Below are 21,265 nucleotides of genomic sequence, written 5' to 3'. Positions count from 1 at the left end.
TTTCTTCCAACAAGCAAACATCTTTTAATTTCATGGCTGCAGTCACCATCTGCAGAAAAGAAAAGAAAAGAAAACCTGTCAGTTTCCACTTTTCCCCATCTATTTGCTATGAAGTGATGGGAACTTAACAGTATCTAGATTAGCAATATAAAGAAGCATAGTGGGATGCTCTTCTGTGGGAATGATCTCTGTTCATTTCTAAGGCAAACCATTCAATATCAGTAATCCAAGTCTATGCCCTGACTGATAATGCTGAAGATGCTGAAGTTGAATGGTTCTGTGAAGACCTACAAGACCTTCTAGAACTAACACCCAAAAAGATGTCCTTTTCATTATAGGGGACTGGAATGCAAAAGTAGTAAGTCAAGAAATACCTGGAGTAATGTGCAAGTTTGGCCTTGGAGTACAGTATGAAGCAGGACAAAGGCTAACAGAGTTTTGCCAAGAGATTGCACTGGTCATAGCAAATACCCTCTTCCAACAACATATGAGAAGACTCTACATATGGACATCACCAGATGGTCAACACCATAATCAGATTGATTATATTCTTTACAGCCAAAGATGGAGAAACTCTATACAGTCAGCAAAAACAAGACCAGGAGCTGACTGTGGCTCAGATCATGAACCCCTTATTGCCAAATTCAGACTTAAATTGAAGAAAGTAGGGAAAACCACTAGATCATTCAGGTATGATCTAAATCAAATCCATTATGACTATACAGTGGAAGTGACAAATAGATTGAAGGATTAGATCTGATAGACAAGAGTGCCTGAAGATCTATGGATGAAGGTTCATGATATTGTACAGGAGGCAGTGATCAAGACCATCCCCATGAAACAGAAATGCAAAAAGGCAAAATGGCTGTCTGAGGAGGCCTTACAAACAGCTATGAAAGAAGAAAAGCGAAAGACGAAGGAGAAAAGGGAAGATACACCCATTTGAATGCAGAGTTCCAAAGACTATCAAGGAGAGTTAAGAAAGCCTTTGTCAGCGATCAATGCAAAGAAATAGAGGAAAACAACAGAATGGGAAAGACTAGAGATCTCTTCAAGAAAATTAGAGATACCAAGGGAACATTTCATGCAAAGATGGGCACAATAAAGGACAGAAATGGTATGGACCTAACAGAAGCAGAAGATATTAAGAAGAGGTGGCAAGAATACACATACAAAAAAGATCTTCACGACACAGATAATCACGATGGTGTGATCACTCACCTAGAGCCAGACATCCTGGAATGTGAAGTCAAGTGGGCCTTAGAAAGCATCACTATGAACAAAGCTAGTGGAGGTGATGGAATTCCAGTTTAGCTATTTCCAATCCTAAAAGATGATGCTGAAAGTTCTGCACTCAATATGCCAGCAAATTTGGAAAACTCAGCAGTTGGCCACAGGCCTGGAAAAGGTCAGTTTTCATTCCAATCCCAAAGAAAGGCAATGCCAAAGAATGCTCAAACTACCCCATAATTGCACTCATCTCACACAGTAGTTAAGTCATGCTCAAAATTCTCCAAGCCAGGCTTCAACAGTACATGAACCGTGAACTTCCACATGTTCAAGCTGGATTTATAAAAGGCAGAGGAACCAGAGATCAAATTGCCAACATCTGCTGGATCATAGAAAAAGCAAAAGAGTTCCAGAAAAACATCTACTTCTGCTTACTGACTATGCCAAATCTTTTGACTGTGTGGATCACAACAAACTGGAAAATTCTGAAAGAGATGGGAATAACAGATCACCTGACCTGCCTCCTGAGAAATCTGTATGCAGGTCAAGAAACAACAGTTAGAACTGGACATGGAACAACAGACTGGTTCCAAATCAGGAAAGGAGTACGTCAAGGCTGTATATTGTCACCCTGCTTATTTAACTTATATGCAGAGTACATCATAAGAAACTCTGGGCTGGGTGAAGCACAAGCTGGAATGAAGATTGCTGGGAGAAATATCAATAACCTTAGATATGCAGATGACATCACCCTTATGGCAGAAAGCAAAGAAGAACTAAAGAGCCTCTTGTTGAAAGTGAAAGAGGAGAGTGAAAAAGCTGGCTTAAAGCTCAACATTCAGAAAACCAATGATCATGGCATCTGGTCCCATCACTTCATGGCAAATAGCTGGTGGAACAGTAGAAACAGTGACAGACTTTATTTTTTGGGCTCCAAAATCACTGCAGATGGTGACTACAGCCATGAAATTAAAAGATGCTTGCTCCTTGGAAGAAAAACTATGACCAACCTAGACAGCTTATTAAAAAGCAGAGACATTACTTTGCCAACAAATGTCCGTCTAGTCAAAGCTAATGGTTTTTCCAGTGGTCATGTATGGATGTGAGAGTTGAACTATAAAAAGAGCTGAGTGCTTTCTTTTTTTATTTCTTCTGTGATTTGTTGGTTATTCAGCAGGGTGTTGTTCATCCTCCATATGTTGGAATTTTTAGTAGTTTTTCTCCTGTAATTGAGATCTAATCTTACTGCATTGTGGTCAGAAAAGATGCTTGGAATGATTTCTATTTTTTTGAATTTAGCAAGGCTAGCTTTATGGCCCAGGATGTGATCTATCCTGGAGAAGGTTCCACGTGCGCTTGAGAAAAAGGTGAAATTCACTGTTTTGGGATGAAATGTCCTATAGATATCAATTAGGTCTAACTGGTCTATTGTATCGTTTAAGGTTTGTGTTTCCTTGTTAATTTTCTGTTTAGTTGATCTATCCATAGGTGTGAGTGGGTATTCTTCACAGAGCTAGAACAAATAATTTCACAATTTGTATGGAAATACAAAAAACCTCGAATAGCCAAAGCTATCTTGAGAAAGAAGAATGGAACTGGAGGAATCAACCTGCCTGACTTCAGGCTCTATTACAAAGCCACAGTTATGAAGACAGTATGGTACTGGCACAAAGACAGAAATATAGATCAATGGAACAAAATAGAAAGCCCAGAGATAAATCCACGCACATATGGACACCTTATCTTTGACAAAGGAGGCAAGAATATACAATGGATTAAAGACAATCTCTTTAACAAGTGGTGCTGGGAAATCTGGTCAACCACTTGTAAAAGAATGAAACTAGACCACTTTCTAACACCATACACAAAAATAAACTCAAAATGGATTAAAGATCTCAATGTAAGACCAGAAACTATAAAACTCCTAGAGGAGAACATAGGCAAAACACTCTCCGACATACATCACAGCAGGATCCTCTATGACCCACCTCCCAGAATATTGGAAATAAAAGCAAAAATAAACAAATGGGACCTAATTAAACTTAAAAGCTTCTGCACAACAAAGGAAACTATTAGCAAGGTGAAAAGGCAGCCTTCAGAATGGGAGAAAATAATAGCAAATGAAGCAACTGACAAACAACTAATCTCAAAAATATACAAGCAACTCCTACAGCTCAACTCCAGAAAAATAAATGACCCAATCAAAAAATGGGCCAAAGAACTAAATAGACATTTCTCCAAAGAAGACATACAGATGGCTAACAAACACATGAAAAGATGCTCAACATCACTCATTATCAGAGAAATGCAAATCAAAACCACTATGAGGTACCATTTCACGCCAGTCAGAATGGCTGCAATCCATAAGTCTACAAGCAATAAATGCTGGAGAGGGTGTGAAGAGAAGGGAACTCTCTTGCACTGTTGGTGGGAATGCAAACTAGTACAGCCACTATGGAGAACAGTGTGGAGATTCCTTAAAAAACTGGAAATAGAACTGCCTTATGATCCAGCAATCCCACTGCTGGGCATACACACTGAGGAAACCAGAAGGGAAAGAGACACATGTACCCCAATGTTCATCGCAGCACTGTTTATAATAGCCAGGACATGGAAGCAACCTAGATGCCCATCAGCAGATGAATGGATAAGAAAGCTGTGGTACATATACACAATGGAGTATTAGCCATTAAAAAGAATACATTTGAATCAGTTCTAATGAGGTGGATGAAACTGGAACCTATTATACAGAGTGAAGTAAGCCAGAAAGAAAAATACCAATACAGTATACTAATGCATATATATGGAATTTAGAAAGATGGAAACAATAACCCTGTGTACGAGACAGCAAAAGAGACACTGATGTATAGAACAGTCTTATGGACTCTGTGGGAGAGGGAGAGGGTGGGAACATTTGGGAAAATAGCATTGAAACATGTATAATATCATGTATGAAACGAGTCACCAGTCCAGGCTCAGTGCACGGTACTGGATGCTTGGGGCTGGTGCACTGGGATGACCCAGAGGGAGGGGAGGGGAGGGAGGAGGGTGGAGGGTTCAGGATGGGGAACGCGGGTATACCTGTGGCAGATTCATTTCGATATTTGGCAAAACTAATACAATATTGTAAAGTTTAAAAATAAAAAAAAAATTTAAAAAAAAGAGCTGAGTGCTGAAGAATTGATGCTTTTGAAGTGTGGTGTTGGAGAAGACTCTTGAGAGTCCCTTGGACTGCAAGGAGACCCAACCAGTCCATTCTAAAAGACATCGGCCCTCGGTGTTCTTTGGAAGGAATGACGCTAAAGCTGAAACTCCAGTACTTTGGCCACCTGATGGGAAGAACTGACTCATTTGAAAAGACCCTGACGCTTACTCCTTGGAAGAAATAGATAGCATATTGAAAAGCAGAGACATTACTTTGCCAACAAAGGTCCGTTTAGTCAAGGCTATGGTTTTTCCAATGGTCACGTATGGATGCGAGAGTTGGACTATGAAGAAAGCTGAGCGCCAAAAAATTGATTTGACTCATTGGAAAAGACTCTGATGCTGGGAGGGATTGGGGGCAGGAGGAAAAGGGGATGACAGAGGATGAGATGGCTGGATGGCATCACTGACTCTATGGACATGAGTTTGAGTAAACTCTAGGAGATGGTGATGGACAGGGAGGCCTGGCGTGCTACAATTCATGGGGTCACAAAGAGTCGGACATGACTGAGCAACTGAACTGAACTGAACTGATGCTGGGAAAGGTTGAAGGCTGGAGGAGAAGGAGATAACAGAGGATGATATGGTTGGATGGCATCACTGACTCAATGGACATGAGTTTGAGTAAACTCTGGGAATTGGTGATGGACAGGGAGGCCTGGCGTGCTGCAGTCCATGGGGTCACAAAGAGTCAGACACGACTGAGCAACTGAACTGAACTGAACTGCATGGGATGATCAAATTTTCAATAGATTTATGGGAAGTCTAGTTTTATTCAATAGATACTTGTTAGGATATACAATTAATTCTCAAACAAAATTCTAGGATATACAATTAATTTTAGAGCAAAATTGTTGGCTCTGCTTTTTAATATGTTGTCTAGGTTTGTCATAGCTTTTCTTCCAAGTAGGAAGCATCTTTTAATTTCATGGCTGCAGTCACCATCCACAGTGATTTTGGAGCCCAAGAAAACAATAATTAATTAAGCAGTTAATAACTTGTAAAGACTTCTGTTCTGGAGTCTATTTGTCTGATATTGATGCACACATATGAGACTTCTTTTATTAGAATTTGCCTGGCTTGTTGTTTTCTGTTGTATTAATTTCAACCTATCCTTGTTCTTAGTGTTCAGGAACATCTCTTTTAAAAAGCAGATAGTTCTGTTTGTCTAATCTGACAATCTCTCACTTTCCATAAGCAAATATGTATTCAATTCACATTTATTTATTTATTTTCAGCTTTTATTTTTTTATTTTTATTTTTTAATTTTATTTTATTTTTAAACTTTACATAATTGTATTAGTTTTGCCAAATATCAAAATGCATCCGCCACAGGTATACATGTGTTCCCCATCCTGAACCCTCCTCCCTCCTCCCTCCCCATACCATCCCTCTGGGTCGTCCCAGTGCACTAGCCCCAAGCATCCAGTATCGTGCATCAAACCTGGACTGGCAACTCGTTTCTTACATGATATTTTACATGTTTCAATGCCATTCTCCCAAATCTTCCCACCCTCTCCCTCTCCCACAGAGTCCATAAGACTGTTCTATACATCAGTGTCTCTTTTGCTGTCTCGTACACAGGGTTATTGTTACCATCTTTCTAAATTCCATATATATGCGTTAGTATACTGTATTGATGTTTTTCCTTCTGGCTTACTTCACTCTGTATAATAGGCTCCAGTTTCATCCACCTCATTAGAACTGATTCAAATGTATTCTTTTTAATGGCTGAGTAATACTCCATTGTGTATATGTACCAAAAGTCTACAAATAATAAATGCTGGAGAGGGTGTGGAGAAAAGGGAACCCTCTTACACTGTTGGTGGGAATGCAAACTAGTACAGCCACTATGGAGAACAGTGTGGAGATTCCTTAAAAAACTGGAAATAGAACTGCCTTATGATCCATTCACATTTATTTATAATTACTGATATATCTGAATTTGTTTCTACCATTTCCTTCTATTTGCGCTACTTTTTCTTTCTTTTTCCCCTGCATTCTTCCTGTTTATAAGTTGATGGAAGGAATTTTTAAAAAATTTTTTTAATTAGAGGAAAATTGCTTTAAAATGTTTGATTGAGGGGTTTTGTTGTCGTTGTTGATTTGCTTGCCTATTTTTCTTATACCATGTTTTCCCTCAAACTGTCTTCAAGTTATAAACTGTAGTTGTGTAACGTGATTGTCCTTGAAATTATACCATAGATACCTAATGAAATTGAAAATCAATGTCTTGACCTCCTTTTAATCCATATAAGGAATTAAGAACACTTTAACCGGGTCCTACTCTTCTAACTTGCAAACTGTTATTGTCAAGTGTTAAATTACTCACATTTTTCTACCACTGTGAATGTATTGTTTCTGCTGCTTCTCACTCATGGTAGCGTGTCTCCTGTGTTTGGCGATATTTGCATTCTTCCTTTCGTGTTTGCATTTGCTGTCAACCAGGGACACATCAGCTCTCTTCGAGGGTTCTGGCTAAATGTTGAGTTCTCACCTTCAATATTTCTCACATTATTCAAGTTCCAAGACTTGCACAGTGTTGATATTTGTCCAGGACAATCAGCTTTTTTATATATATATAAATTTATTTATTTTAATAGGAGGCTAATTACTTTACAATGTTGTATTGGTTTTGCCATACATCAACATGAATCTGCCACGGGTGTACATGTGTTCCCCAACCTGAACCCCTTCCACCTCCCTCCCCATACCATCCCTCTGGGTCATCCCAGTGCACCAGCTGTGGTACATATACACAATGGAGTATTACTCAGCCATTAAAAAGAATACATTTGAATCAGTTCTAATGAGGTGGACAATCAGCTTTTTCAATGATTTTGTTCATAGGTCTGTGATTCAGTTTTGGGTCATGTTTTACTGAAAATGGGAGACTTAAAGGTTTCACTTACTTCCTGTGAGCCCACTAGTGAACTAAAGTCATACGCTGTGCTCAGCATCTGGTTGCTTTGTAGTGAGACAGCCTTTCAGAGGACCCAGCAGCATCACAGCATCCGTATTCTTTTGTCACATGTAAAAATGTTTTTGTTTGTTTTGATTTCTTGTCAAGATTTTTTTCAAGTCATTAGATATAGAAAACTACAACAGGGAAAGCTTCTTGGAAGACAACTGGACATTTGGAAATTCCAATAGAGTCACAGACTCCCACCCATACATTAACATGTAGTCACACAGAACAAATAAGAGGTGGGAGTGGTGGTGGCTCTAAACTTGCCCTGAAGTCATTTGGGGGAGTTTTGGTCAAGATATAAGCTATAGAACTGTGTCTACAGGTTAAGAAGGAGGCAGACAAGTGATTGAAATACTCAAGGCAATAGCTACTCTAGGATGGTCCGCTGTTCTCTGTGATCAGCTCTTAGATGTCTGTGGTGCCCTCCCACTGGGAACAGGGAACTTGTGAATATCTGTGCCATTACCTACAGACTCAAAGCATCTCAGAAGGTGATAATAGCAAGTACATATCAAGATAGAAATAGTTTGGGGCTGGAATTTTTTTTTACAGTGTAACAAATAACATCCTCTGAACGAAAAGAAAATTAATCCTTTATGTTAACAAACACGTATGAGTTTAGCATCTTAATTTATATATGAAAGCATTCATTTGTACCTATCAAGTGTCTTATGTTTTAGGCTGTTTTCTTGCTTCTATTTTCTCTGATTAATCTACTAAATCTTAGTGTGAAACACTATTAGTTAATTAATTAAAAAAATATATATATATGTTTTTATTTGGCACATCAGGTCTTAGTTGCAGCACATAGGATCTTTGGTCTCTGGTGTGATATGCAGGACCTTTAGTTGTTGCAATAGGGATTTAGTTCTCTGACCAAAGATTGAACCCAGGCCCCCTGCATTGGGTGTGCAGAGTCTTAGCCAGCAGGGAAGTCCCAAAAGAGTGTTGATTTTTCTAATTCATTCTGGTAGGTTAACGTATCTTATTTTTTAGTGAGTGACAATCTGTTGGCTATTTACTCTGCTATTGAGAAACCACCTAAGCTCTAGAAAATATGGCATGAATCTGCTTTCACCTCTCTCCTTCTTTGCTTTTATGTGAGAAATTAGCTAGGAATTGTGAAGGATATGTGAATCTTCATATAAATATATCTTCTGACAATGAAAAACTCAGAAAACAAATCTAAATACATTATGAAAAGTTTTTGGAGTTCTGTACAATCTAGACAGAATCTTTATAAACATCACATTTACTCTTCCCACTGTGATATCTATGGGACAGTCCCTGTGCTTGTTTGAAATCTTCTAACCATAAGAGTGTTTTCATAATATGTTGTAATGCAATTGATTTACTTTAAGATGGCAAGCAAGCATGACTTTAGGGTAGCCTGCACACACTCAGAATAAAATAGAGAATTTAACATTTTTAGTTTTACCTTTAAAGGGTTAAACTAGTTGTACCTAGTTTTAAGCTTTGGAAAACCAATAGATTCAAAATCAGGGAAAGAGAAAAATGCTAACATTTATCGTTTATAGCACTAACTACATCTTCCTTTGGACCATGTGCCTTTAAAATGTCTGAATGCATTGCTGTGCAAGTGTCATGTGTGTTTAAAAGATGCCATAATTATTAGCTACGGCTCTAGCACAGGGCCTTATGGACAAGCACCCAGGCTCCTGTACAAGGTAAAAGCCTGTGCTCTGCAGCAAGCCGCGTATGGCTGTGGCAGCACCATCAAATTGTTGAATACATTGACTCATCCGTGCAGGCTGAAAATTATGCTTCTTAGCTTCCTGTGAACATGTTTCTTCATTTTTTATTTTTTTTAAAAAATTGTGTCTTAGGATCTGCTTCAAAACACAGATGCCCACAAAAGAGCATTCCATGAAATCTACCGGACCAGGTCTGTGAACGGGATCCCAGTGCCGCCTGATCAATTAGAGGACATGGCCGAGAGGTAAGAGAATGTCTAATTTTGAATGAAGTGTAGTTAAAAGGCTTGGTGGATGCTTTTTTTCCATGTCTTTTCTTTCTGAGTTAATTTTTTTTTTTTTTTTTTTGTACCTAGATGCTTGCATTTGGTACATAAAAACTGGGTTCCCATAGCATATGCTGAGAATGCCAACGTTCTAATACATGATTAGTTAAAAAGAGTAAACCAGCATGTACCCACAGCCTGAAAAATCACAGAAATGGTTTCTTCAGAGGCTGTATTTTTATTCAGTACTGTGAGGAACATTATGTAATATTGCAAAAACAGCTTCTAAAAGAAACAGATGAGAGCGATCTTGGCAGGAGAAAGAACTAAATCAAAGACTTCAATCAATCGTGATTTGCCTTTAAACCCAGAGCTAGAAACCAAACCAGCTTTCCTGAGAGTAATTGATCAGCCAGAGTTTAGAAGACCTTGTGCCTGCATTTTATTTAATACTGACGTGTAACAGGTTAAGTAAGCCCCATTCTGTTACTATTAGTTACATTCTGTAAATTCTCTGGTGTTTTGTTTCTAGGTTTCATTTTGTTTCCTCCACATCAGAGCTACACTTAATGAAAATGGAATTTCTAGAATTAAAGTACCGTCTGCTCTCACTGCTGGTTCTTGCAGAGTCAAAGCTGAAGTCTTGGATCATCAAGTATGGGGGGAGAGATTCAGTGGAGCTACTTCTGCAAAACTACATCGTAAGTCTCCCTGCGGCTCTGACAGAGGTCAGAGGTCCCCTGGGTTTAGTATCTAATACCTTCCAGTTTATTGGACATTGTTACTTTTATCTTGAATTTAAACCTTAAGTTACCAGTGTGTAAAATGGGTTTAGTGTAAATCTGTGAGCTTTTCACAGCAATCTGAAATATACACCTGTATTCTTTGGAGTATAAAATGTTTTGCAGCTTTAATCATGTTGAACCAATTTTGATGAGCTTTCTTGATTAAAAAAAGAAAGTTTTTGTATTGCATACAACTGATTGTGAGCTCACTACTGAAGCTGACTTAAAATACTTAAACATTTTAAGCTTTCTAAAATCCAATCATGAGTAGTTTAGGACAATTCTCAATTGTTCAGTGGGAACTAATTTTTTTTTTTTTAAGATTAGTTCAAGCATGCCTTGTTTATGGCCATGCTGTGAGTTTCATTACTTCCTGTGTGCGCCTAGGAAAAGTAAAATTTTGTCTGTGAGCCTGTAAGAACTTAATTTTTGAAGAGTATTTTCTACTTTGGGCTATCAGTATAGATAATCCTGTATGTACATAGACGAGTAGCCCTGCATTAATGAGGGAAGTAGGCCCTACTGTAGTTTCCATTTACATGTAATCAGAGAATTAGAATTATTAACAGGAGTTTATTTCTCTTCAAGATGCTCCTCAATTAATTAGCAACACAGATATGCTCACAAAATCAATAGAACATCTCAGTCCTTTGTTTCATTTGTATATATTTAGAAGTTCTAACCGATAAATTAATTCATTTAAAATATAAGCCCATTTCTAACCTGACTAGTCTCAGTGGTTCTGTTACCAACATGACTGAATATTTATTGAATCACATTTTTACTGAAGTATGCTAGAACCATAATATATTTTGCTACATTTTAATGTTATTTTCTACATGCTAAATGAATAACATGCATTTAAAAAATTTTAACAAGTTTGCAATAAAAATATTTCTCTAGATTTACTATAATTTTCTAGGAAACATTTGTCCAAAAATGTGAAATATGTGACAATATGTTGTTCCCTTATTCATTTTGAATGATTTTGGAAAGTAATGAGAAATCTGATTTTCTTTTTAACTTTGAGCATTTACATTAGTCCTACAAATATTAAATACAGATATACATGTATATTTTCTGGTTTAGTCATGTCAAATGATATACTCTGAGCTCAGTAGATAATTATTCAGGATCCATCTTTGTTCTCGCTATTTAAGGACAGCCGATTAGATTGAAATGCCTAATGAGACTGTTTCACCAGGTTAATGTTCCAACACAAAGATGTTAATAATTCTCTTTGAACTTCTCACATGAAGCATATGTAGCTAAAGAATTATGATTAATGATAAAAAATCAGTACTTTCTACCTACTTCATAAATAGACATTCACTGAGCTGATAATTTTAAACTGTTTTGTAATGTGACTCGCAAAATTATTTGTAAGATTGCTAATAATTCTATAAATATAGCGGGCTTTAATGAATACTTCCTGATATTCTTGTTCCCTGATGAAAGATATGTATTTATCACCTAAGCTATTCCAAAAGAGGTTTAAGATATTCATAGTTCAGTAGTTTTAATAATTAGAGGATGTTGGATATTTTCCACGTGCCAAGTGCTTTACATGTGTCATCTTCCATCTCAAAGATGACCCTATGGGCTCGGTGTTCTCACATTGTTTCATTGATGAAATGGGACTTTTGAATGTTCAAGTCTCATGCTCCAAGTGGCATAGTTAATAAAAAGTGGAATCTGGATTTGAATCCACATCTTTCTGCATCAAAAGCCTTTGTGTTTATGAATTTTATGAGAATTCCCAGGTGACACTAGTGGGAAAGAATGCGCCTGCCAATGCAAGAGACATCAGAGGTGTGGGTTCAAGCCCTGAGTCAGGAAGATCCCCTGGAGGAGGGCATGGCAACCCACTCTAGTATTCTTGCCCGGAGAATCCCACAGACAGAGGAGCCTGGTTGACTATAGTCCTTAGGGTCACAAAGAGTCAGACATGACTGAAGTGACTTAGCATGCACTGAACTTTACTTTCTAACAAATTGGCTGGGAAAAAAAAATTTTTTAAAAGCTGGAAAGTCCAAATAATTGAAATGATATTCTGTAGCTCAGTGAACTAAAGAATGTCATTCACATAAACATCAGTTCCATTTAACGTTGGTCTGTAATTGACAACATTTAACATTCCCATGCTGAAGCCTGTTAGTTACTCTTATAGTATAATAGGCAGCATGGTATTGAGGCAGGGTGTGGTTGGATTCTTGGGGAGATTTTTGGGACACACTGGATTATTCAATGTGGCCACCAGTGACATAGGATTGTGTTGGATCAGGACTCAGCTCCTCACTACCTATGTGACCTTATACATAACTTAATGTCTAGAAGACATACTCTTTTCCAAAATTTTAACAATAACAAGAATTCTTCTAAGGAACAAAGACTGACACTTCATTTTTTCCCTTCTATCTCACACGCCACAGAGCTTCTCTCATTCTTCTGGAGTTTTCGGGAAAATCATTCTCTTTAGAAGAGACTGTTTCAAAGTGCATGAAGATTTAGAAAAAAAAAAACATAAAATCGGTTTCTTAAATATAATCCTTTACTTGGTTTCTAAAAAAACATTATTGTAATGAGCCATATGCCGCTACATCATCAAATAAGCAAAGTAATATTTGGGATATAAGATTTCCATAGTTATCTTTTCCTTCATCTGAATTCTCAATTCTATTCTATTTATCTGCAAGAAAAAAAGATACTTTTTTTAAGAGTTGGGAAACTAAAGAATGTGTTTCCTCCTTTAAAAAGTGCCTCTTTCAAGAGGCACTTAGGTACACAGCCCCTAAATGCTCAAAGAATTCTTAGAAAATATTAATACTTCACGAATGCTTGTTGACTAAATTAGGCCACAGGATCCTGGTAAGAGATTACATACTGTAATATAATAAGAAGATGATTGGTTTGGTTCGTGATGTCAGAACTGTTCATGACATAACTGTGTTACTTTACACACGCTCCAATTTTATACTGAAAGAAATGAGACAGTATTTCATTCTTTCACATAGAAGAAAAGCTCTTGGAAGTGTAGATAAAGTGAATGCAGCCTATGCAATATGAACATTTAGTCTAATATTTGTAATGATTTTATTAAAGTCAATAAGCAGTTCTAATGAAAGTACTTCTCACATCTCAGTTGATTTTTTAAAACCTTAAACTGTCTGGTTTAGCTCTCTTTGAGTGAAATTCATGAGCTTTGTAGTTATTATATTTCTCTTTTCATAGTAGAAATTTACTCCCTTCCAATTCTTTGAATTTTGCAGCATAAAGAAATAGCTTCCTTTTCTTGAAGTGCCATCAACTTTAAAAGTCCTTTGACCAACACAGCTTATTTGTTGAACTTGATTTCCAAATGTAAGCTGTATTAAAAAAAATAATAAACTAACCCCATCACTGGTATTTTAAACACACATTTGTGCTTAATTTGGCATTCTTCTGAAGACTTTGTCTAGATGGCTCACAGCGAAAAAGGGAGTTAGCAGTCCTCCTGCTGAAGTGATTCTAATAGACAAAGTAATTCATGTTACTAAGTGGAGTTACTCAGGACTCAGAAAGAAAGGGCAGAAGTAAGTGAAACAATTTTAAAACTAAAATAACAAATAAGGCTTCCTCCTCAAAAATTTATTATTTAGTTTTCCTCCTAGTTGTTCAGTAGCTAAGTCATGTCCAACTCTTTGCAACCCCATGGACTGCAGCATGCCAGGCTTCTCTGTCCTTCACTGTCTCCCAGAGCTTGCTTAAACTCATGTCCATTGAGTCGGTGATGCTATCTAACCATCTCATCCCCTGCTGCCCCCTTCTCCTCCTGCCTTCAGTCTTTCCCAGCATCAGGGTTTTTTCCCAGTTAATTGACTCTTCGCATCAGGTGGCTGAAGTGTTGGAGCTTCAACTTCAGCATCAGTCCTTCCAGTGAATATTCAGGGTTGATTTCCTTTAGGATTGACTGATGTGATCTCCTTGCAGTCCAAGGGATTCTCAAGAGTCTTTGAAAGCATTAATTTGTCACTGCTCAGCCTTCTTTATGGTCAAATTCTCACATCCGTACATGACTACTGGAAAGACTATAGCTTTGACCACATGACCTTTGTCAGCAAAGTGATGTCTTTGTCCTTAAGGAAAACTCAAAAGTACTTTAATGAATTTCTACATTTATAATATTCTTAAAACATTCTTCTCCCCACCCATACCAAAAATTAAACTGGAAATAACTTTTCTCTCTTATTCATTTATAATGAATTTGTAAATCACTCTAGCAAAAGCATGTGTATGTTTTACTGTCCGATGTAGGCACTGCTTTCCGTTTATTTGACACTTTGAGCAATTGTTTTCCCATTAGCTCCTTGAAATTGGGTCCAAACTAAATGGAGACTATTTTTTAAAACTTTGCTGAATATATTTGTTTCTTCAGTTTCTTACCAGGTCTTGAAAATTAGGTGTAATCATCCATGTTTGATGAAATCAGGACCTACTTATTTGTGAAATTATTCAAAGTTTAAATTCCATTAAATTACTCTTTCTCCATTTGGGGAGCAGGCAGAGGTTAAGGGAATAGGACATAAGGCTAAATAATGAGCTAACCAATTCTCAACAAAAACAAGAAAGCCTATTTCACTTATTGGGTAAGGTATTCATCAGGGAATCCCTCATTCCAGATAATTCGCAGCTTTATTCAATATACCCATGAAGAATAGTTACTATGTAGTAAATTCAAACATAAAATGGTATGAAATGTATTATATGTAACTTTTTAAATATAGTCGTGAAATGCTATAAATTTCTATGAATAAAATCTAGGGATGCCTATGAAATTGTTGTATGAATAGTTTTGCATCTGCTCACAAGCATTTTGCATCTTCACATTAAGCATTCATCAGCATCCTATTCAGAACTTCAGCTAGTTTTTGAAGACCAATTTTATATTCTATAGTAGTGACACAAAGTATTTTACTGAGTTTAAATCATAGGAACTAATTACACTATTAAAAGGAATTAAGAAGCCTTTGGTAATATGTTGTTATCTATAATTGCTTTAATTTTCTACTTTTAGAAAAGTAGGAATGATTTTTGAAACAGGAATTATTTCATATTTCCTGGAGTTAGCAATAATAAAAATCACCTGTGTGTCCTCCATTAGTCTCCATTTGCTTATAGTAACTCTAATGCATACGTAAATTGCATACAGATGTTTTAGATATAAGGGCTCCCTGGTAGCTCAGCAGTAAAGAATCCACCTGCAATGCAGGAGACGTGGGTTCAGTCCCTGGGTTGGGAACATCCTCAGAGAAGGAAATGGCAGTCCACTCCAGGATTCTTGACTGGAGAATCCCATGGACAGAGGAGCCTAGCGGGCTAGTCCACAGGGTTGCAAGAGTTGAACATGACTTAGCAACTAAACCACCACTGTATTAGATATAGATGTATCTTATCTTTAATTTTTCTGCTGAGGCTTCCCTGGTGGCTCAGAGGTCAAAAAGCATCTGCCTGCAATGCAGGAGACCCGGGTTTGATCCCTGGGTCGGGAAGATCCCCTGGAGAAGGATTAATAAAAATATGAGAAGATGGATAACATGGATAGGATGTATGATTATTTAGCAATTTTCTACTTGGAAGTATTTTTGTATTTACTTTTCAAGAAAGTGTGCCTTGTGCCAGTTATTTATACTCTGAGATACCTCAGAATCATCATCCACCAGAATTATTGTTCAAAGAGCAACAGAATCCCACAGCTAAGACCCAGTGGGACACTTTCAAATGTTGTTCCAAATTTAGTGCTTTCTAAATGTTAGCCCCACATACTCTGGAGAAGCTTCTGTCTCTTCTAAAAACAAACCCTTGGGTGGAGAAGAAGTGTACACTTTTTCTCAATCTCAATATTTTCTCAATCTAGGGGTGAATTAGAAGCAAAAGTGGGGAATAAAGTTATATTCTCAGGAATAATCAGGTTATTTATTTATGGCAGTTGAATTAAGTCGATGTTTTGAAGAAAAGTGAGGTTGGTAAATTTGGGTAACATAGCCACATACCTGCACTGCAGAAGACTGAATTTGGCATGTCTGCATAAGCCTATATTAGTTATCACCTAACCATTCCCTCTTTTTTCCAGTCTTTTATAGAAAATAGCAAGTTCTTTGAACAATATGAAGTGACATACCAGATCTTGAAACAGACAGCTGAGATGTATGTCAAAGCTGATGGTTCAGGTAAAACACAGAATTTGTTGTAGTATTGAATACAGTAGAATTAGAACCTACGTGTATCTGTACGATTAAACCAGTTTTTCTCTGCAGAATCGTTGTGTGACCATGCCATTGGCCTGAAAAGTCATATTGGATTCAGTTCCCTTGACTTTGTGTTATGCCTTTCCTGTGTGTGTGTGTGTGTGTGTGTGTGTGATTTTCTAAGAGAAAGGAAAATAAGTTTTCACTTTCTAAATTGTAATGGTCAAACCTATTTTAAATTCCAATTGTTAAAGGCAAAATTGGACCAACCTGAATATTATAATAAAATGAATGAAAACTTAAGTTTGTGGAAAGACACAATTGTAAAATATGTCTGTTTCATTTTGCAGATATATTTCTCATATTTGCTGAAAATGAACTATAGCATTTATGATTGTACTATATATGTGTCTATCTGAATGCATATAAAATGCAAACAAATCTATGCCATCTATTATTAATATATACCATTTATCAGAAATTTTAAATATTCATTGTCTTTAATTTTTATAAATATCTATGAATAAGATATAAGGTATCCCCAACATTAGCTGAATGTGATTCTAACATTACATCTGTTAAATTTAAAATCCTAAGAAGAATCATGAATGCCCTCCAAATAGACCCTAGAAAAAAGGTGTGGTGGATTTAAAATATAAAACAGGGATTATAACTTATCTGTTTCAGTGGAAGAAGCTGAGAATGTGATGAAATTCATGACTGAAACCACTGCCCAGTGGAGGAACCTCTCCGTGGAAGTCAGGAGTGTGCGAAGCATGCTAGAGGAAGTCATCGCCAACTGGGACCGATACGGCAATACCGTGGCTAGTCTTCAGGCTTGGCTCGAGGATGCTGAAAAAATGCTAAATCAGTCAGAACATGCCAAAAAGGTAAGACTGCTACTTACAACTAACAAGCACAGGCGAATTTGGAAATAGGTGACTTTCACAGCAAACTGCTCTAGGGAGTGTTGTGTGTTTGCATACATGTCACACAAATCCTGACTTTGCCTTAAACGCTGCACTTTCAGGTTAGTAAATTATTTTAGACCAAGAAATGTTCTGCTTTTAAAGCTTAACATTAAGACAGTATTGGACTTTTGCATTCAGAGAGCCGTAACTGATGGAGGGGCAGCCAAACCCAGTGGGCAGCAGAGGGCGCTATACGCACAATAAGGTCTATGACTTAAAGGGCGCAGCCTCTGGATTTCCTAATTTAAGAGAGGATGAAAACAACTTTGGGCTTCCCAGGAATTCACCTGCTAACGCAGGAGACGCAGGAGACCCGGGTTCGATCCCTGGGTCAGGAAGATCCTCTAGCGAAAGAAATGGCAACCCATTCCAGTATTCTTTCCTGGAAAATTCCATGGACAGAGGAGCCTGGTGGGCTACAGTCCATGGGGTCGGAAAGAGTTGGATAAGACTGAGCGACTGAATGCTGATCATTTAAAACAATTTTGGCTAACGTAGCCCTAAATCTGTGTGATGGCATTATACAGATTCAACAGATGGGTCACCACATGTTTGTCTCTCTGGAAGTTTGTTTTTGGATTTTATCAACTGTCATTCAAGGTCTTCTTCTGGGTAGGAGTGATTTTCTTTCCTCCAGTTACAGGTGTGTGCAAGAATTGCTGTCTTTAATATCACTTACATTAAAATATCACATGAAATGGACTGATTTCCGTATATATACTTCTCAATGGGAGTCTGGTATTTTCTCATGGAAAAACAACTTTTATGTAAAACATTAAAATGCCAGACCTCCATTGAGAGGTATAGCACTTATATTAGAATTACTGCTTGCCATTCAAGTTTGGTTCTTTGATTATTATGTTATACAAGCAGATGTATAATTTTTATATGTTTCCCATTCTATATTTCATATAGATTAAGTGCTTTCGTGTACCTGACCAACTGTAACCCACACAGATTTTGGCTTTTCTGATTAGACTGGCAGTGCCCTAGCAGATGTCATATGTGATAATTTCATCCAAGGGTGTTCTCACTGGTTTATGTAGGAAGTCCTCCCACACATGACTTGTGAAATCGATTTTGAATTATGGTGTTCTTGGTTTTCACCATGGTGCATATGTGTGTGTGTGCACACGCACACAATTTGAAATCCAGTGGAAGCTGCTCCATCGTCAAATGTGTAACCCTAAATAAGGAAGGATGTCATTATATTATGTATTCTTGGCCCAGATAATGACTTTTTAAAAATTTTCCTTGAAGAGTTTATCTTCATGATTGTTAATTATCTTCATGGACTGTATTCAGATTTTAAAATTTGATTTTAATATTAAAAGTAATCAGTAAAATCTTTCTTGAGAAAGATATATATATATATATTCCCTAAAGCTATATATTCCCTAAAATATTATACCTTTTATATGACTCTGGCACTGGTATTTACTAGCCTGAAGAATAGAGGCACAAGTCCCTTACATTCATAGAAATTCAGCTTTTTCATCTGCAAAATAGGAATAACAGAATGTGGTCATCATGTTGTTTTGTTTTCAGCAAAATATGTGGCACACATGTTCTTGTGAAAAGGCACAATTTCTAGTTCACATTTTTTAACTTTTTTGTTAAAAATTTCCGTTTTGAAAGAGAGTTAAAATTCACCTTAAAATTTGCACAAATTCTAGAACCAAGGGATTTCTCATGGTCTGGTTACTTTCATATCATCTACTAACCTTTGGTTTATGATTTACACGAGTGTGCATTGTTTCTTGTTTAGGATTTTTTCCGAAATTTGCCTCATTGGATACAGCAGCACACGGCCATGAATGATGCTGGCAATTTTTTAATCGAAACGTGTGATGAGATGGTTTCCCGTGATCTCAAACAGCAATTACTACTGCTAAATGGGCGATGGAGGGAGTTGTTTATGGAAGTCAAGCAAGTATGTTTTTCAAATATGTTTCTGCCTAGAACATGGATGGGTGTGTCATAAATGTCGTGATAAACAGTCTGTTTAGAGACTCTTTACTGTTATAGCATGGGCTTATTAAGGCAGAGTACAGATGTGTTTAGAACTGTTATGTTTCTATCTGGTCCTTTATTCTTTCCAATTTGTAATGAAGGAACATAACAGAAATGTATAGTTTGATTAAGGATTATGTTGACATATGGAGCTTACTTACATGGAATGATTCATGCTTTAAATCATAATTCGTTGCTTCTAGGCTAGTTCCTTTCTTCTTTTCACAGTAATTTGACTAACTTCAAGTATATCTAAAATAAGAATCAGGAATCAGAGTCTTTCCTACCACCTAAAAATTCCAGATAGTATGTAGAAATGAAAGTTAAACAAGCTTCCTGAGTCTTGGCTTAATGGTTTTCTGTGTTGCCCCACTCCCTTTTCTGAACAGTATGCTCGAGCTGATGAGTTGGACAGAATGAAGAAAGAATACAACGATTGTGTTACTATCTTGTCTGATTTTGCAACTGAAGCCCATAGGAAACTTTCAGAGCCCTTAGAAGTCTCTTTTATGAATGTCAAGTTATTAATTCAAGACTTGGAGGTGAGCTGGTTTTCTGGAACATAAAGTGAAAAACCTATTCTATTGTGTAAAGAAAGATCAGTGAAGCTACTTAGGTCATTACAAGAACTGTTTCTGTGTCTCCGTGGCATCACTGTGACATGTACGCACATCCTGATTTCTGGTCTCATAAAAAAGCTATCTAAGTTTTTTAAGATGTGTATTGACCATAGAGTAACTTCAAAATAGTTTTTTAATACAAATTTTCATTTTCTACAACTGAATTTTAGAGTACTAGGGAAAAACAGGTGTCTGGAGATACCTCTACGTAAATGCCTCCAACAATAAAGGATTTACTAAATGAATTGTGCTGTTTATATATTTTGAATACCCTGCAGCTCTCAGAAATGAAGCGGTGGAAGAATATTTAATGATCTGGAAAGACTTTTCCAATATATCATTAAGTAAGAAAAGCAAAACAAAGCGTCATCCTTTTTTGTAAAAATAAAAATAGGTGTAAATACACACAGGAAAAATATTAATTTTGTTTAAGTAATTTTAGCAGAGCCTTGTGGTGGTAGGGGTGTTGGCTCTGGTGTGAGAAGACTATTAAGTTTTCATTATTATCTCTAATTTATAAATTTTTGCAATGTTACTTATTTTAAAGAAGTAAGTTGTTTCATTTTTAAAATCAGAATTGCCCCAAATTGTTAACATGCATTTACCTGATATAATGTTTACAGATTACATTAATATGTATCTTGAAAGTGTAAAGATCACTTCTGCTTATCTTTATGTTAACCTAAGGATTTATGGTGATATTTAAGGAAATTTATTTGTTAAATTCTATTCATTTTATGTATTTTCTTATATTTATTTCTATTTATTTTCTTATATCAATATATCATATATTAGTAATGAAGGAAAGTAATCATTGGACTCTCCAGAAGATTATTACAAGTATAGAGTTTTATTCAGTACATATTGATCTGTATCCATTTGTCAAATCTTGAAATTAAGAGTAAATGCATCATGTGTTAACATAGCGGTTTCAATGATTCATGTAGGATATTGAACAGAGGGTGCCTGTGATGGATGCTCAGTATAAGATGATAACAAAGACAGCGCACCTCATTACCAAAGAGATCTCTCAAGAAGAAGCTAATGAAATGTTTTCAACCATGTCTGGGCTCAAAGAACAACTAACCAAGGTGGGAAAATATTTTTAAAGCATGAAACTCCATTCAGGACCAACATCACTTTCTGCTCGTCTTACTTTTCTGTCACTGCAGACAACTCATTCACTTGTTAGCAGATCCTGTGTTTATTTCTTATTGGGATTCTTCGTCTAGTAACTTTGTCGTGAGCTTTAAAAAATGAAACTAT

At 36.7% G+C, this 21,265-nt stretch overlaps 1 protein-coding gene across 20 annotated transcripts in view; it reads left to right on the top strand.

Moving 5' to 3' along the window:
* The window catches only part of SYNE1 (spectrin repeat containing nuclear envelope protein 1), a 500,805-nt gene that overhangs the window by 147,847 nt on the left and 331,693 nt on the right, over nt 1-21,265 (top strand). For 19 of the 20 annotated variants that reach the window (XR_015133337.1, XM_086318390.1, XM_086318389.1 and 16 more), the window contains 7 exons: nt 9,253-9,365; nt 9,919-10,087; nt 16,281-16,377; nt 17,083-17,285; nt 19,135-19,299; nt 19,769-19,921; nt 20,947-21,090. Coding sequence is in view for 19 of the 20 variants with exons in the window: in XM_086318390.1 (XP_086174516.1) it covers nt 9,253-9,365; nt 9,919-10,087; nt 16,281-16,377; nt 17,083-17,285; nt 19,135-19,299; nt 19,769-19,921; nt 20,947-21,090 (1,044 nt within the window). In the remaining variant the exon portion in view is untranslated. Of the gene's footprint in view, nt 1-9,252; nt 9,366-9,738; nt 9,853-9,918; nt 10,088-16,280; nt 16,378-17,082; nt 17,286-19,134; nt 19,300-19,768; nt 19,922-20,946; nt 21,091-21,265 lie in introns of those variants that run through there. The other variant, XM_086318393.1, reaches the window with a different exon arrangement.

The sequence above is a fragment of the Bos grunniens genome, chromosome 9, assembly GCF_055505025.1.
Source record: "Bos grunniens cultivar Pamir isolate PY7600 chromosome 9, Bosgru_T2T1.0, whole genome shotgun sequence".
Taxonomy (NCBI): domain Eukaryota; kingdom Metazoa; phylum Chordata; class Mammalia; order Artiodactyla; family Bovidae; genus Bos; species Bos grunniens.
Note: the sequence above shows the minus strand (reverse complement) of the source record. Positions and strands in the feature narration are given on the sequence as shown.